The sequence below is a fragment of the Terrapene carolina genome, unplaced genomic scaffold (genome assembly GCF_002925995.2).
Source record: "Terrapene carolina triunguis isolate 2854851 unplaced genomic scaffold, T_m_triunguis-2.0 Scaffold62, whole genome shotgun sequence".
In the NCBI taxonomy this organism is placed as follows: domain Eukaryota; kingdom Metazoa; phylum Chordata; order Testudines; family Emydidae; genus Terrapene; species Terrapene triunguis.
Window position 1 is genome coordinate 49036015 of NW_020664413.1, and position 17624 is coordinate 49053638.

Sequence of the window (17624 nt, forward strand, 5' to 3'; positions counted from 1 at the left end):
AATTATTCCTATTTTACACATGGGAAAAATAAGGGACATAAGTCTAAGGTCATGCAAGGAGTCAATGGCATATGAGAATAGAATAACTCTCCTTACTTCCAGCTCCCTGTTTTAACTACTAAATAGCACAGCTGCCCATAAGGGTGCTTACATTGGTCAGATATGACTTAGTAAGAGAAGACTAGAAAACATAAACATTTTAATAATAGCCATGAATAATAATTCCCAAACTGGATGTGTTATAAGTTGATAGTTGCAAGTTCATTTAGGGAGACTTCTAGACTTGGTACCTTGATGGCAACTTCTCCAACTTGTTCTGAGATATCAATTCCAAGAGAAGCTCTATAATATAATAAGCACTGTATTATTTATTTTTAACAAACAATTTTTAATAATTATGGTAATAAAGTTGCACATCTACACAAGTATGAAGCTACCTATTTAAAGTATTCAGCATTATGAGAGAGTATTTGGTGCTTGACTCTTGTGAGCTTTATACAGGCAATGAAGATTTGTAAATCTATACAGCACCTTCTATATTTTATTTTGTCCAACTTCCCTTTTATGAAAGAGTTTCCTTGTTCATAGCATGATGATGTACACGAGTTCCACCTAACCCATAAGGTTTTTATAGCATTCCCCTTCACCAGTGACAGTGAGTAAAGTATTGCAGGTTCTTTCCTTCCACATGAATAGCTCAATACTGTCTACTAAGTGTCTCAACACAAATGATCTGCCCAGAACAAGAAACATGTTATCTCCAGGCCAGAAATGTAATCTCTATGCATTTAAGCTTTTATCTCTCACCTCATATTTGAAACGTGAAATGTGAGTCCTTTCAAAAGTCAGTCTTTTTGTTAGCAAAATGAACCAAACCTCAGCCCAAGAAATTAAAGGGACAGCACTGTTACTGAAGTCAATGAGAATTGTCCCTGCTTATGTCAGGGGTAAGTGTGACACCAGGGGTGAAATCCTGGTTCCACTGAAGACAATGGCAGAACTTCCATAGACATCAATGGGCTCAGAATTAACCCACATATGTGCTGAAAATAATAAAGCTGGCCTGTCCAGTCACGGGAGGACTACCCCAGGGTAGAGGGATCCCACAGTTGTGTAGAGCTGGCATAAAAGTTCCTCTACCAACTCTTTCCTTATACCCTGAGTATCCCTGACTGCTGAAGTGGCCCCAGTGTGCTTCGAATGGGGGAGAAAAGCAAATTCCTTCTAAAGAAGAAATATTTTCTCAGCTTCCCTCCCCAGTGTATCTCCTCTAACTGAGGTGAGGAATTTTGAATATAAAACACTGCAAACATCTTAAACAAGAAGGGTTTCAACTAGTTTCAATTTAAAATTTTTGACTGAATGAGATTTAAGAAAAAAGCAAGTGGCATAATAATAGCTCCTGCCAGACAAATAAATTTTCGAGATATGGTTAATCTCGTTTAAAATAGGCTGAATATGCAGTTGGAAGGGAAATGAGCAACTGGCCAAAGGTATTTGACAGCTAGCCAGAGAATAATCAAGGTCAAAAGAAATCAGAAACACAACAACTTGTGAACAAATGGCTATAAGTATGGGTGAGGGTCTAGTAAAGAGACTGAATATCCAATATAAAGGAGAACAGCAGCTGGAAAATACAAATTCATAGTGTTAAGAAAGGGAAAAAAACAGGCCAGGTCAAATCATATCAAATTTATTAGCATTATTGAACCAGAAGCTTGTCTGCCCTGACTTTCTGGAGAGAGAAAACAGCTACTGAGGCAAACTAGAAGGGCTCAAGTTACTTACAGCCGCTTCCAAGAGTTTGCTGTTTCTATCCCTACCTCCTAGTTGAAGAGATTACCCTACAGTCTGAACTGGAACCTGGAACATAGCAGAAGAGATGAACTCTGGCTATGGTGGTGGTTGTTTTCCCCCCAGAAAGTTGCTTTTCTTTTTCACTTTGATGCTAGTTGAGATTTCGCAGTTTGCATCCCATTGCTAACACTTGTGAATGCAAGATATAGCAGAAGTTCACAAGAGTATTTTCCTGTGCAATTTATCTATTCTGTGGGATTGCCGCAAAATAAGGTATCCTTATTTTTTAATGAATGAAGCCTTACATAAGTACTCTCTGGAGCATGACATTCCAACATTTTTGTTCTATGGGAAAACTGCAAATCTGTGTTTCCTGAGAAGTTCCCAAAATGTCTGTTTTTATTGAGGAAAGGGGAAAAGATGAAAACCTATTTTATAATAATACAGATCACAATTAGCATTTTAAAAATAGGGAACCTCCAAAGTTTCCCAAACACTTTGCTTCAATTCAACCCCACTTCCATTCCTTCCAAAACCTACATAACCTCATAAAACAGGCCACGCCATGGATACGAATGTCTGTAAAGTGCAGTAGAGGTATTTTATATTATCAGACTTTTCTACATCAAATGTTATTTTATTAAAGGTATTCTGGTTAAGAAGCAGTGTTTTAACTTTGTCTAAAGACCTGGGGCCAGACTGATGCACAGTGTGGCATTGCTGAGAGGGTGTCTACTGCTGCCATCCCTCAGGGTTCCCATCAGGATGCTGGGGAGTAGCCTTTTTTTGTTTGTTTTTTTTAATGGCTCAGGCTTGTCAGCATCCCCACTGGAAGAGGCAGCTGAGAGGTCAACATATCCTTCACATGCCTTCTGTCCAATTTTGGAAAAGTGCTGGCGTGTCTCCAGCTCCTTAGAGCAAAATAGGTTGGGACTGCTGTGTGCCACTGCAGCCTCCACCAACAGATATTCCATCTCAGGAATGTAAACCCAGTCTGAATTTAGCACTGGATGGCTGATCATGAACAGGCAGCAGGGTTCAGTGCATAGGACAGTGAGCTCAGAGACAGAATGCCTGAGTTCTAGTTCTGTTCCTGGCTCTGCCACCAATTAATTGAATGACCATGAGCAAGTTGCTTAACCTCTTCGTGTCTGAATTTCCCCATATTACAATAGGAATAATGATATTTATCCAACTTTATAATGTGCTTTAAGATCTATGCCCAAAAAGGGGTAAATAAGTGTTAAGTATTATTTGTATCTTATATAATTGTAGTGAAAAGTAACTGATATTTAAAAAGCACAACTGCATCACAAGAAGTTTCACATAATAAAATCTGATTGTGTAACTGAAGGAGGCTTAAATTAAAATGACTGAAGGAAGTTAAAGTTCAATGTGACCGTACGAGAAAATGGATTGGTAGGAGCTGTGCCACTTACTTTGGTTCATAGCGTATGCCATCTGTGCTATGTAACACACCTAAGCCTGCACGCATCCTTTCAATGCCATTCCTAAATAGAGAACATAAATGTAAAATGCAGTTCATACTTAACGTACAAATGTGTCTTTTCGTCTGGATGACACATGGCTTAACTACAATAAGCAGAAATTCTTACACAATTACGTCAACTGGTTTTTCACATGTTGTACCACTGCTTTATAGAACATTTAAAAAACAACAACACAGAAACACAGTCTTTGCTCACCAGGCAATCATAACACCATTGTCAGTACAGAGTCTGGGAGGAGGACACAGCAAATTGAAGTTAGTTGCATCTGTTACAATTTGCAGAGCTCTTCGGATATACTGATTACTTGCAACTCCTCCTGATATAACCTGACAACAATTTTAAAAAGACAGGCAAAAGTCATTCAAAAGGTAAACAAATAAGGAACAGCTGATAGTACACTAGTTCAACAAAAAGCTTGATGAAGATATTGAAGAAAATTCATGAGAAAGGCCATACTGGGTCAGACCAATGATCCATCTAGCCCACTATCCTATCTTCGGACAGTGGCCAATGTCAGATGCTGCAGAGAGAATTAACAGAATGGGTAATCACCATCCCTTGTCATCTACTCCCAGCTTCTTGCAGTCAAGGGGCTAGGGACACTCAGAACATGGTGTTGCATCCCTGCCCATTCTGGCTAATAACCATTGATGGACCTATCCTCCATGAACTTATCTAAATTTTTTTTTGAACCCTGTTATGGTTGTAGCCTTTACAACATCCTCTGGCAAAGAGTTCCACAGGTTGACTGTGTGTTGTGTGAAGTAGTACTTCCTTTTGTTCATTTTAAACTTGCTGCCTATTAATTTCAGTGGGTGGTCCCTAGTTCTTGTGCTATGTGAAGAAGTAAATAACATTTCCTTATTCACTTTCTCCACACCAATCAAGATTGTATAGATCTCTATCATATTCCCCCCTTAGTCGTCTCTTTTCCAAGGTGAAATGTCCTGGGGGAAGCTGTTCCATACCCCTAATTTCAAAGAGAATAAATAGGGAAATCAAGACCTAATAGAATAGAAAAGGATAAGAGAATTGGGTGTCTGTAGTCTTAGTAAGGGCTTGCGATTGATGCAGTGGCGTCAATTTATTGGGTCTGGTGAAGATGTGATAAGTTGATGGCAGAGTGCTCTCGCGTTGCCTTCAGTGCTCCACCTCCCCAAGAGGCAGAAGCTAAGCTGGTGGGGAAGCATATCCTGCCAACATAGTGCAGTGTAGATACTGCATTAGGTCGATGTAAGCTACGTCGCTCGGGGGTAACTTACAAGCGGCAGTGTAGACCAGGCCTAAAAGATTACTGAACAGATATTACTATCTATAAATACAGCATGTAAAGGATGTGTACGTAGGGCAGCTATCAAATATCAGGCATTACTGGGTGAAATTCTAGGGCCTCTGTTATGCAGGAGGTCAGACTAGATGATCATAATGGTCCCAGCTGGCCTTAATCATGTTATTCAAGTAGAACAGAACAAAAGTAATGGGTGTAAATTGCAGCATGGCACATTTAAGCTATTAGAGAAAATGCTAAAAAGCAAGCCATGTAATCATCACTATATATTCAAGACTAGACTTAATAACCATGTATTAGGGATGATTTAGGAATGGATTCGATTATCCACATGCAATGATTATTTGTATTAAATAGTGCACAGAGCTCTCAATCAGGATCAGTGCTCCTGTGTGCTGGGAATCTAATTAAAATGAGTCTATGAAATTATTTAATTTTTTTTAATATCTATATTTTAAGTGTCTTGTAAAAATGCTAGCTGTTAAAGATGACTTTCTGGTCCTATGTAGCAGGTAAAGAGCCCATCCTTTAAAAAAAAAAAAAAAAAAAAAAGTCACATAATTCTAGGATCACAGATCCAGAGTCAATTAAAAGTTGTCATCTTTTTATGCATCCAATAGTAGAAGTCCTTGAAAATTCTGCTTTCTGGGACATGTATGTCCTTGTACAGTGGAGAATATTATGGGACGTTTTATTGAATTTGGTATATAAACATTTATTATGCTTAATTTATACATTTTTCACTTATAATTAAGTTGCTATAATACATAGAAAGGTAAAAAGGTAAGTAATCTCCAAGGTTTTATAGCAACTACACTTTTTACCTTTAGAGTTAGTCCAAAAAATTCAAGTTTTTTAAATATTTCAAGAAAAAGGCCAAGGGGGGGCGGGGAAGCAGAGGAGAACTTTCATGAAAGAGTGTCCTATTTTCTAACAAGCTCTAGTTATCTTATTGAAGAGAGGTTAGTATAACTGAATAATACGAAAAAAATTGAACCCAGTTACAAGTTATAAAATTAAGTTAATTAACAGACATCTTTTCCCATGTTCACAAAAATCTTTAAAAAATTTTCACTGTATTTCATAAAGCTTTAATCATCATTGAAAAATTACAAGAACAGAAGTGCATGGCCTAGTAGCATTAACAGTGTGATGATTAAGAAAGATTATTTTCCCCCTCAATTTATTAAGACAAAATGTGAGAGAGTAACTATAAATGAAGAATTCTGAAACAGTACCCCTGCAAAACTCTGCAGCCATACCACACTGGGCTGTCAGATTTCACAAATTTAGTAGAGTTGAATCATGTCAAGACTGGGAGAGGAAAGCTACAAGGAAAAGCAAGGTACTAAAGGAAGTAGTGCTGGCAATTCAATAGGTGCCACTCTCCCCTCTAAATCAATGCTTATTAAATGTCCCAGCATAGAACTGCGGGAGGAGAGAAAGGGTACTGTTCTGCTGGAGGTACTCTCTTTTGGATGAGACAGAGAACTATGGTCATGACCACTTTTAGTAATTAAAAATCTCACGGTACTTTTTACAAGATGAGGTGTTAATCCTAGTGTCCTGGGCAAATTTAAACTTGGTTAATCATATTCTGTTTACCTATAAATTCCCCTTGAAATTTCAGCTTGATATATTATTCTCACTTCCTCTCCTAAACTGCTTTCTAGTATTGCTCTGTACAGTTGAAACAAATGATGTGTTTCACCCAGAGATGGCTGCATTTCAGTGGAGGATGATGCTATCCCTACATGTAGTTTTCATATCAGTTAGTTAACTTTATACAATGCTTTGAGATTGTTTGGAGTAAAAGATGTTAAAGTTGTGGCTAGATGTTCCTAATACATCTAAATATATACAAGAAAAATACAGACATGTAAGAAAAACTTTAAAATTACTTTACCTTTAACAATGCACTTTTATTCATAGAAGTACAATTCATAGAATATCAGGGTTGGAAGGGACCTCAGGAAGTCATCTAGTCCAACCCCCTGCTCAAAGCAGGACTACAACTGTACACTCTGTTGCAGCAGGATTTATTTATTTTATATGTTCAACTAAACGTATCACATGCATTTATTTTAATGCTGGAGCAGCGTTATCAGTGGAAATGTCAAGGACGGTGCTGATGCCTTGCTGCACTTTCTCCTGGTGCTGTTACATGTATTCAAATGTATGACAGCATGTACCCCTTGACATGCATAGTAAAGTTATATGTACTTACCAAAGTTGCATTTGTTTGTGATAAGATGCCACTTTTTATGCAGAATAGAATGGCCCGGTGTGTTCGCTGGACAATATGAAGTGCTACTGCATGCTGTACTGCAGCAGCAATATCTGTAACACAGGACAGGAGGTGTCCCTCCTGTAAACCTGCAGAAATTGTGAGCAAAAGGGATTTTTGCAAATATAACCACAGGTCAGGTGTACAATTTGTATGTATCTTACTTTGAAAAATACCTTCTTCCTTTTCTTTTTGCATAATTATTCTAGTGGCATTGAAGCAAAGTCCGGAAAAGGAAAAATTGCAGTTACGATGATGTCGCATAGGAGCTCTGAGTTCATAATGCAGCCTGTTTCCCTGTTGGGCCAAGTGCTCTATAGCTTTCCCACCACTCATTTTGCAGCACTCTGGGTGCTTTGTTAGAGAGAGTCTTCTTGCTACCTAGAAAAAGAGAAAAGAATCTAATTATGCTAACAATATACTGGGAAAGAAGAATTGGGGAAAAATAGGGCCAAATTAATCCCTGATGTAACTGCACTGCTCCATTACAACTCCAGTCAATGGAGTTACACTAAAGATGAATTTGGCCCAGAGTTTATATATTATGAACTAGGTGCTATGATGAAAGTACCAATGATAGATGCTACAGCTAACGTTAGAGGGCTTTTAACATCAAATCCAATTTTATAATAAACTGGGTGAATATGAGGATCCTCAAACTTTGCAAGAAACATGAAGAATCTAATTCTTATTCTGTTTGAAATGGACACTCACAGGTATATCAGACTGCCAAGTTAACACTAATAGAAAGGATTTCAGACTTTTTTAAATGTTTGTTTTGTTTTGTTTTGTTTTAAAAATTTCCTTGCAAACCTGTGCTAGTGCTTGAGAATAAGAAACAGAAACTGGCCAGCTTAAGTTTATTTATTCAGTGACCAACACAATATAACTTGTGAAACAAAAACTAAACTTTTCAAACTCTCTCAGGCACAATTAGTAACATAAGTAAGGACATTTAAAAAAAATCAAACATGATTTTAAACAATAGCATCCTTTTAAATATCACTGTTAGTCAGATTCACTTGTACTGCATATATTGTTGAACTTTCTATGTCCAGCCTCAGTGTAGGCTGGCCATCCAGGTTATGGCTAGCTGCCTGCTGAAAACAACTAGTGCCAACTAAAGAAATAAAATGAATAGATTTTAGCAGCCGCTGAGCCCATGAAATCTCTAGTACACCTCTACCACGATATAACACGACCCGATATAACACAAATTTGGATATAAGGCGGTAAAACAGCGCTCCGGCGGATCAAAGCAAGTTCAATATAATGCGGTTTCACCTATAACACGGTAAGATTTTTTGGCTCAGCGTTATATTGAGGTAGAGGTGTATTTCAAATTGGAGGAAAAAATTAAAGTTTATAGTGTATTGTACTGTTTTCTTTATGTTGACTGTAGGTGATATTCTAGAAAGCATACTGGCTAACTTGTTCCAACCTCTGTGGTTACAATGAAAATTCACAGAGTTTAAATATACACCTGCCAAATCAGATCCTTCCTTTAACAATGCCCATTTTATAAGCAGGGAATATTTAAAAATTAATTTATTCAGATTTATTTAAGGTATCCATCTAGGGTCTGTGCACAAATATAAAAATTTGCTAATAAAAGACAGAGAGTAGGACTGGTCTACAAAAGTTATTAACCTTACCTGTTACTGGATTCCACTGTTTTTCCACTGCTGGAAAGAACATTAGCTGCTCTAAAGCTTACACAAATTCTTACCCAAGGCAATGCCAGAATCCCAGTTTCCTAAAGAATACATACCTCTACTTTTGCTACTATAAGAAACAGACAAACTATGATGTAAATAATACAACACATGTAAGTACTTGTATAAAATGCATAAATGAATCCCTACTGAAATATTACCTTGTCAAGCATGTCTCCTGGTGCTATATCCACTGACTGTCCAAGCAGAAGAAAATCTGAAACTCCTTGTGCTACTACCAGGATACAGTGGCCTCCAGAGATTAAAAGAACTAAGAAAGGAAATTCCACTTGGTTTATCAGCCTAATTGTAAGTGCATGTGCCTCCATGTGATGGATGGGGATGAAAGGTTTTTTATACTTGTCCACCAATTTTAAACTATATTCTAATCCCACTCCGAGACTTAAAGCGAGTCCTGGCTTTACAGTAGTTGCGACAGCAGAGAGCTCATCGAGAGAGATTCCACTGACGCAGAGTGTTTCTTTTACTATTCGCTCAATATTTTCCCTGTGAAGTTGCTGTGCCACTGGAGGAATAATCCCACCTGTTCTAATTAGAAACAAAGAATTATGAAGTGTCCATATTTTATGAGAGAGACAATCATAGAAATGAGAGATGGAAAAGACTTGGTAGTCCTGCCACGTCATGACTGTTCTCTACAGTATATTCTCAAATGCTTTGTCTAGTCCTATTTAAAATGCCCCATGCAGTGAAGATTACCATCACTTCCAATGGAAGGCTATACAAGGATTCAACTTGCTCTTGCTTACTTTATGCCCCATTTGAATTTAGCCCTAGGCTGTGCCAAGACAATTTATAGGAGTTGGTATCTGCAACCTCTCTCTGTCATCAGGAATTTAGCAAGGAATGTCCATTTTCTAATTTACCTTTGTCCAAAATTGGAGACAGGTAAATAACATACTCTTCAGGATTGGTGGGTGTGGAGAATTTTACCAAATTTGATAATCAGAACCAATTCATATTTCTTAAGACTTAAGAACCTGACCTTTGATAGAATATGACAAATATAAATGACAATCACATTAGTAATCATATTAAACTACAAGTGCAGTTTAGAAAATAAAGCACCCATGATAATGTCTACTTACTTTAAATGGACTTCATTTTGAGAATGTAGAGCTTCTCCTAAGATTTTGCCAGTATCATCCACCACAGCAGCTGCTGTATCATCACAACTAGTTTCAATTCCCAGAACTAATTTAGTGGGATAGTATTTGACAGAGTTAAAGAAAATGCTTCTTAAACACACAGACCGGCAATGTTTAACTGATTTTGAAGGGCGTCTGGTTACACTGCTTATTGCTAAAATCTTCTGCACAGAGGCATGCCTAGAAAAGAACTGTACAGATACCATCCTCAGAATTCAAATTCCACAAAAGTAATTTAGTCAGGCCAAGTCATATTAGTAACAAATAATTTTAAAAGCAGTGGCCAAATTCATGCAAACTGTCACTTCAAAGTTAATGCAATTACACCAATAATGACTTTAATCTAATGGGTTCATGTTTAGGAAAATGGAAAGAGACTAAAAATTCTGTTATTCCATCGTTTATTATACCCACTAGAGGTCTGAGTGAACAGGCTTAGCTGATACCGGAATATCTTTTCCCTTATATTAAGCAGAGGTTCTTACAATGAGATCTAACAATTAGTCATCGTATATAGGGCCTAATTCTCTTCTCACCCAGGTTTTACCCCAGAGTACTTCTATTGATTCATGATTTACACTGGTATAAGTCCCAAGGAGAAGCAGACCCAGTCTCCTGCTCCCTTCAGTGAGCTCCACCATTCATGAGCAATAAGAACGTATATTTGTGGCAATAAAAACTTCATCATGCCCTATAAACCATTACATATATTCTCTCTCTCCTTTTGCATATCTATAGAGGGATACATAGCAACATGCTGGGCTAGATCCTTGGAGCTAGTAGCAAAACACTTCTTTTACACTGACCAAGCTTGTTTTATGATAGCAAAAGTGTATTTTTTTTTCCACACAATCTTCCTAATTCAAACCAGCTGAGCTGTTTTTGTGCAGACTTTCCCAAAATATTCACTATTGGGCTTAGAACAAATGTGCCAAATTTCAGCCCTAAAGATATGTTTTGATGGGCCTCTGAAAATGACCCTTTAGGATGAAAATCCCCGTGCTACCTTAACTTTAAGCAGTGCTCCATCAAAAGTATATTTTGGAGCATGCCTTAGGTACCTAGGCCCGATCCTCCAAGGTATTTCAGAGCTTAATACTCATCGACTTCAATAGGAATCCAACTCCTAAACATCTTTTAGGATCTGGGCCACAGTCGTCCTCTGACTCAATTTTTCTCCCAGTACTAGGACAGTTGCTGATCATGACGTAGTATTTCAACAAGGATCAATATTAGCGCCAGTAGCATTAAGTGCTCAGTGCTCATGGTATTTTTAGTAATAGAGCTTAGAACTGCTGCTGCATCTAACACTAGAAATACTTTGGGGTGGAGGACATGGGGGGAATTCCTGGTAGGGAAGGAAAGTGGTGGCAGGGAAAAAGAAACAAGAAGTTAGAGAAAATGAAAGGAATTTTATGAAAAAAGATAATGTGTCCCATTAGAGGGATTACATAGACAAGAAGCACTGTCCTCCAACTCAGGCCTCAAAAAGAGGTAGAAACAATAGGAGGACCTAACCACCTAAGGTAAGAAAAAAAATGTTTTTGGGTTTAATATGCTTCTAAAATGCTCTCCTGTCTATTTTCTCAGTAGTAAGATATGGTCCCATTTTGGCAAATTTATGAGATGAACACTATTTACAATATGTAGGTACAATACCTGTGCTTTAACAACCTAATCTGAGTTACATTACAAAACACAAATGGTTTGTACAGTAGATTACAGTGACTAACCAAATGGATATTTCTTAAAGTGAACTGAAATCCCTCTCCCTCTCTTTCTATATATGAAAAGTTAATTGAAAAAAAAAAAAAGCCAGTGCCAAAATATTTTTAGCAATGATTTCTTTTCCTCACTCTTTATAAAATAACCCCTTGGAAGCTTGAAAGTGATACCTGTTCCCTTTCCCAGTTTTGCTTCTCCTTGGTGCATGCATACTGGTTTATTATTGGAGGGTTTCTCAAGAGTGCTTTCTTATTATTCTACTGTACACAGAATTACATGGACTTAAAAAAATTGCAAGAAATTTAGCAGATCAAGTTTCAGGTCAAACAAACAACAATGTACCTTTCATCTTCTAAAACAGTCAATTTTAGAGCTCAAGAAATTGACCTGAATAGTGTATCCCTTACTTTTTTACTATTACAAAGTACTGAGCTAAAATGTGTTTTCTAAGAAATAAGAAAAAGAAAAGGAAATGTTTTCTTAATATTTAACATTTTGATAAGGGTTAGGAGGTCTGTGGTTACCTGCACCCAAAACATGTTTCAAAACAGATTTTGTTCAGTGTTTCCAATTCTTGGTACCATGTTTTACACTTTTCTGTGAGAGAGACACAGAACACACAGTAAATCTCATAAAACTCTGCAATGCATAGACATTATGTATAGACAGGCAGATGTGCTTGGTTACACTCCTAAATTCTGAATTGTATAAGTAATACCTTACAGTTTATATGCCTGAATACTCCATTATTAGAAGGAACAAGACTTACCATAAATCACTGCAACTGTAAAAAGTATTCAAGCTTTCAGAAAGGTATTACTCCAGACAACAAAGAATCAAATAACTGGGCAATATCATACTAGCAAGCCAGTTACAAGAAGACGAACAATGTAGTGGGAGAATGTATTTGTTTTATTTATTTAAAGTAGTCTCACCACAAACATTAAAAGAATAAACAATACTATTACTTGTTTATAATTTATAAATACTTGTTTTATAAATTAGGGGATATGTGGCCACGGCATCTGTGATTACATGGAATCAGGGGCCATGAATCCACAGAGGGTACAAAGGTGCCGTGGCTCCTTCTCCAGTCACAGGTCTGGAATAGTGGCTGAAGTGCTTTCCTCTACTCTGTCGATAAATGGGGGGAGAGGATGAGAAAGAGGGAATTGTCCCTCCTCCACCACCCACACCCTCAGAGAACTGGTTCCTATGTAATTCCCTGTGGTCCTGCTATCACTGAAATCAACGGGAAAACACCCAATGATTTCACAGTGAGTGGGATCAAAACACGTTTGTTACAGCACACCACAATGTAAAAACATTCCTTCTAAAATAACCATTTTTTCCTACACACCACTCCAGCCAATTTTTTTAATCAGTCCAACTCTTATTACACATGCTCTGAGAAATAACCTCGTGGATACTAATTTAAATCCAAACTAATCTGATTAGATCCTGAGCCTTTTAAAAAACAGGACAGTGACCCCTGATAACATTATTATCTGTGCTACTTTCAAGAGCATCCACTAACTATTCAAGGATACTCATTTTATTTTTGACATAATATGTCAAGCACCCAGGCAGGGAAAATGAAGCATGACTGTAAAAAGAAAAGGGAAGCAATTGAGTTAAGATAGCTGTACCAAAATAATCAATAGTATATTTTCATCCACAGATCTTGAAGTACTTCACTCATTATCCTTATTTTATAGATGGGGAATCTGAGATGGAAAGATATTAAGTGACTTGCCCAGTCATGGTACAACCAGAAACAAAATCCAGATTTCTCAAGTCACAATCCCCTCCCCTAGCTACTGGATCACACTGTTTCGCATTAAATGAAAGAGTGGGGGCAACAAAATGGCAAATGAAATTTAATGTGGATAAATGTAAAGTAATGCACATTGGAAAAAATAACCCCAACTATACATACAATATGATGGGGGCTAATTTAGCTACAACAAATCAGGAAAAAGATCTTGGAGTCATCGTGGATAGTTCTCTGAAGATGTCCACGCAGTGTGCAGAGGCAGTCAAAAAAGCAAACAGGATGTTAGGAATCAGTACAGCCGTTCTTATGTTCCTCCAGACCCTATCTGCACGAGGGCCTTGGTTAGATAACTACATAGAGAAAACCCACCTTAAGACATCACGTGAGGAAAAACAGCAGAAAAGAAGAGAACATGCTAAGCAACTTATTATCATGTTGAATTTATGTAACACCATATCTGACCCTGGTACTTTACGGACAAATAAAATGACATATCCCTGCCCTGAAGAGATTACAATTAGATTTAATGCAACAAGATATGACTAAAAAAACAAGGGGAGGAGAAAATCGGTATGGAAGGGTGTGAGTTACAACAGGAAAATATCAGGAGATATGCTTAATATTATGCACACATCCTGTTAATTATCTCTGGATATCTTAAAATTAATTTTCTCAACATATTACATCTTGTGATTAAAGTCCAGAATGAAGGGGAACTAAATCCTGAACAAAAGGAAGAGTGTTTTTGATCTCCTCCCACTACTCTACTACAAGGTGTATTTCTGTGTTTTTTCTTATTCATATTATGGAAATTGCTACTGCTGAGACAATACTTGTTGCAACATCAAGCAGTTGTTTTGTGTTATGTCACTAAATACTGAAGACATAACCTTTCCAGTACTAGATAAGAAGTTTTTTGAAAATCTACATGTATTTTGTTGGTAACTGGTTGGGACTAGTATTTCAATCCTGTTCCATCTTTAATTTCAATGAACAGGGCTATTCTGGGATTGAAAGTCCTTGTTTATTTAATTTTTGCTTCAGGGTTAAATTGTATCTTAACTGTCTTCAATAACAGATCTTTTCTACTCTGGCAGTGAGACTATTAAACTGGAGTTAGTGGCTGTACAACATTTTTTAGTATGGGGCTATTGAAAAAAATGTGTCCCTGCCTCCCCCTAATCTACATAGATAACAAATAGGTTTGGGGAACTGATGGCCAATGTTACTGCTAACACAGATGTAGACAGACATACCTGGAGAATGATCCTTCTTTGCCGGGAGCACATTTCTAATGATGTACTCACTGGGAGGAGTTTTGTTTATTAGCTCTTTTAACATTCCTAGAGTTCTATGCTTAAGTGCACCTACTATGGTAGCAATCATATTGTGTGCAATGGCATGTTTATATGTAGAAGGTTATTACACAGAGTTGGGCAACAGAACCAGACTGCATGTAAACAAGTTTCATGGTTCTTTCTACACTCTTGACTGTTTAACCTCCCCAAATGAAATAATGACTGGACAGATAAAATCAGGTGGGTCAGTTTTGAATTAATAATGCAGAGCTGTAGGGCTTCCCCTTTATTGCTTTTAGAGTAGCAGCTGTGTTAGTCTGTATCCGCAAAAAGAACAGGAGTACTTGTGGCACCTTAGAGACTAACAAATTTATTTGCGCATAAGCTTTCGTGGGCTACAGCCCACTTCTTTGGATGCATAGAATGGAACACACAGAAAGAAGATATTTATACAGACAGAGAACATGAAAAGGAAGTAGCCATACCAACTGTAAGAGGCCTGGCTACTTCCACCTTTTCATGTTCTCTGTCTGTATAAATATAAATATCTTCTTTCTGTGTGTTCCATTCTATGCATCCGAAGAAGTGGGCTGTAGCCCATGCTCAAATAAATTTGTTAGTCTCTAAGGTGCCTGTTCTTTTTATTGCTTTTGTATCTCAGTCCCTTTCTGGCTATTGCCTGACAGGGATAATGTGGCTCAAAAATATTTTTGAAAGGAAATCTGTTTTGCCATTGGCGAGGGCCAGGATGAATTAAATGGCATAATTTTATAATTTTGGAAGGAAAAAAAACCAAAGGCCTACAAGTGTTATATCTCCTCTGGTCTGCAAATTATTTAAATCAAACCTTGACTGGGGCACTAGAAGAGGAAGGTTGGTGTAACTGGCGTGAGACATGAGACTGTTTCGTGGCTGCATTCTTCAGAAAATAAAGGTATAAAGGAATTTGTCTGTAAGTCATACTCCAGTAGAGAGGAGAGTGGCACGGCAGTCGGGACAGGTGCAATGCTATGGTTACTTCACCAGCAATTTCAATGAGATGCTCCTTAGAGAGAACTGACTATAAAGGGTGGGCAAGTCACGTAACCTCCGACAGTGCGGATGCAACGAGAGGGGGGCAGAACTTTCCACACCGCCCCAGAGAAGAGCAGGGGCTGTTCGGCTGACCCCAGGGAGCGGAGATGGAGCAAAGTCACCCAGCGCCAGAGGGGGAGGCCGCTGAAGGAATCTGACAGGCGGGCCAGACACCCCGGCCTCTCCCCCTCCAGCAACCGAGACCCGGGCGGGCCTGACACACCCTCCCCCAGCGCCGGAGACGCCCCCGTCAGTCTCGGGCTAGATGAAGGTTCCGCCTCACCGGGCCCGGGCTTCATCCGTCTTCATCCCCCCCCGACACGGAGACCCCCCCCCCCTTACTTTTTGCTTCTTGCCCTGCCCCTGCGACAAGATTCAGCAGCGACTGCGGCTTCTGTCCCGCAAGGGTTAAAACTGGCCTCCCCGTAAGAACAACCAGACTCGCTGTCGCTGCCCTGATTGAACAAAGCCCGGTCACATGGCAAAGCTGGGCCAATGGAAACGAGAAACATCCGCTGCGGGAGAGGCAGGGAACCGCTAGCTGGCGCCATCTTTGGGCCAGGCAACTAGAAGGAAAGACTAGGAGGCAAGTAGCCGCGGGCGCCATCTTTGTTAATCCCCGGGGATCAACCGGCGCGCTCCAACAGCCGTCAGGGCGGGCGCGTCGGGGTGACTCCGCCTCTAGCCATGGCGGGGGCAGAGCGGGGCACTGGGAGACCCCACCGCGCTGCAGAGGCCAGAACAGACACAGATGCCAGCCCGGGGGGTAGGGCTTAGCCTTCCTCCCCAGCCCCACTGGCACCCCTGCGCTCCGTGGTGCTGCGGAGGGGCGGCGAGAGCGCCAGCACAGGACCCCGCGCCATACCCGTGGGGGGCCTAAGGAGGAATATTTGTGCCTCCCGCCCCCCAGTTAATAATAAGCTCCCTTGAGCTGCTTGAGGCCTTAAGCAATTGCTTAGGCTGCTTCTAGCGAGTGCTGGCTCTGCTGGGCCTGTTTCGTGGTGCTCACCACTGCACCACAGTCTGATCCCGTTCAGTTAGACTTGGTCCAGTTGCACTCACACGAGCACACTCACCCTCTGCTCTTCCAGAGGCTGACGCCATTCAGTGTAGCTTTCAGTGCCCCTTCTGCAGTAGTGCTCTCCGTCCACAGCCCCCTTTCAGACTGAGCCAGTAGGCCATGCAGCACTGGTAGCAGAACACCACCTCAGAGCCTAAGTGAGCATGGACTGCCCTCCAACCATCCAAAGGGTACATCTGAGATGGTCCAGATTTATCCTGCCTCTGCTGAGGCTGTTAATCATGTCCACCGCTCCAAACTGCACAGCAGCAGCAAGCAATGATATTTGGCTGACTATTCAAAGCTGGTTGTCCTTTAGGTTCGTTTGAATATTAGTATGTCTCATTCCAAAAAACTACAATCCTTCATACCTACTCACTGTGCTGGGTCTTGGTTTCAGATTTATTTTCTGGATTTTATATTTAACACAAAGGAGGATATAATCCTTGCCTCAAGAACTTGCACTTTAAACAAGATATAGAATATCATGTACTGTGTGATCAAGATTACGGTTTCAAGTATAGCTTTTTATTTAAACTTAAAATTTGTTAGGTGACTGTTCTCCTGGTATTAGTCATGGGCTTTATGGCAGAAATGATTGAAGGAGGATTTTGCATAGAGAAGGTAACTATGAAGAAATTTGAGTTTACAAAGGCTGTGAGAATTTACATTAGTTAAGTACAGACTATATGCACTAACCTATGGATTTATTGTATTTTAAAAATACATTAAAAGAAAGTTAAAGTTGCAAAGTCAAGCACTCAGAAGTTAGGAAATATCAGAGTTAAAGTTTCATGTGCCATCTTAGTTTTTCCCCCTTATGCATATCCACTATGATACAGTCCTCAGTACATCACCACATACTATTTTTTCCCACAAGGCCTCTGCCTCATTCAGGGCACAGGATGGAGATTGTACAAAGA

The 17624-nt window shown here is 39.3% G+C and overlaps 1 protein-coding gene across 4 annotated transcripts; it reads right to left on the bottom strand.

The window, feature by feature from the left end:
• Window positions 1–185: 185 nt before the first annotated feature.
• OSGEPL1 (O-sialoglycoprotein endopeptidase like 1) lies at window positions 186–16841 on the bottom strand. Of its 4 annotated transcripts, XM_029910576.1 has the most exons (9): window positions 15984–16268; window positions 12017–12089; window positions 9708–9958; window positions 8760–9147; window positions 7060–7264; window positions 6824–6972; window positions 3504–3634; window positions 3237–3308; window positions 186–342 (listed from the first exon to the last, which is right to left on the bottom strand). In XM_029910576.1, exons 2-9 carry the CDS (start codon window positions 12029–12031, stop codon window positions 240–242), a joined length of 1314 nt encoding a protein of 437 aa, XP_029766436.1. In that variant the 5' UTR covers window positions 12032–12089; window positions 15984–16268; the 3' UTR covers window positions 186–239. The 4 variants fall into 4 exon arrangements, with proteins under 4 accessions (XP_029766436.1, XP_029766435.1, XP_029766434.1 ...); XM_029910575.1 differs by lacking the exon at window positions 15984–16268 and adding an exon at window positions 16718–16841 and having other exon boundaries at window positions 6824–7264; XM_029910574.1 differs by having other exon boundaries at window positions 6824–7264; window positions 15984–16273.
• Between the last annotated feature and the right edge of the window lie 783 nt (window positions 16842–17624).

What these genes read in the sequence shown, in the direction of transcription:
- OSGEPL1 (XM_029910575.1), bottom strand. An exon ending in CAGGAGACATGCTTGACAAG is followed by an intron (nt 7,265 to 8,759) that starts GTAATATTTCAG and finishes CTCTTTTTCTAG; the next exon opens with GTAGCAAGAAGACTCTCTCT. An exon ending in GGCATACGCTATGAACCAAA is followed by an intron (nt 343 to 3,236) that starts GTAAGTGGCACA and finishes ATTATATTATAG; the next exon opens with AGCTTCTCTTGGAATTGATA.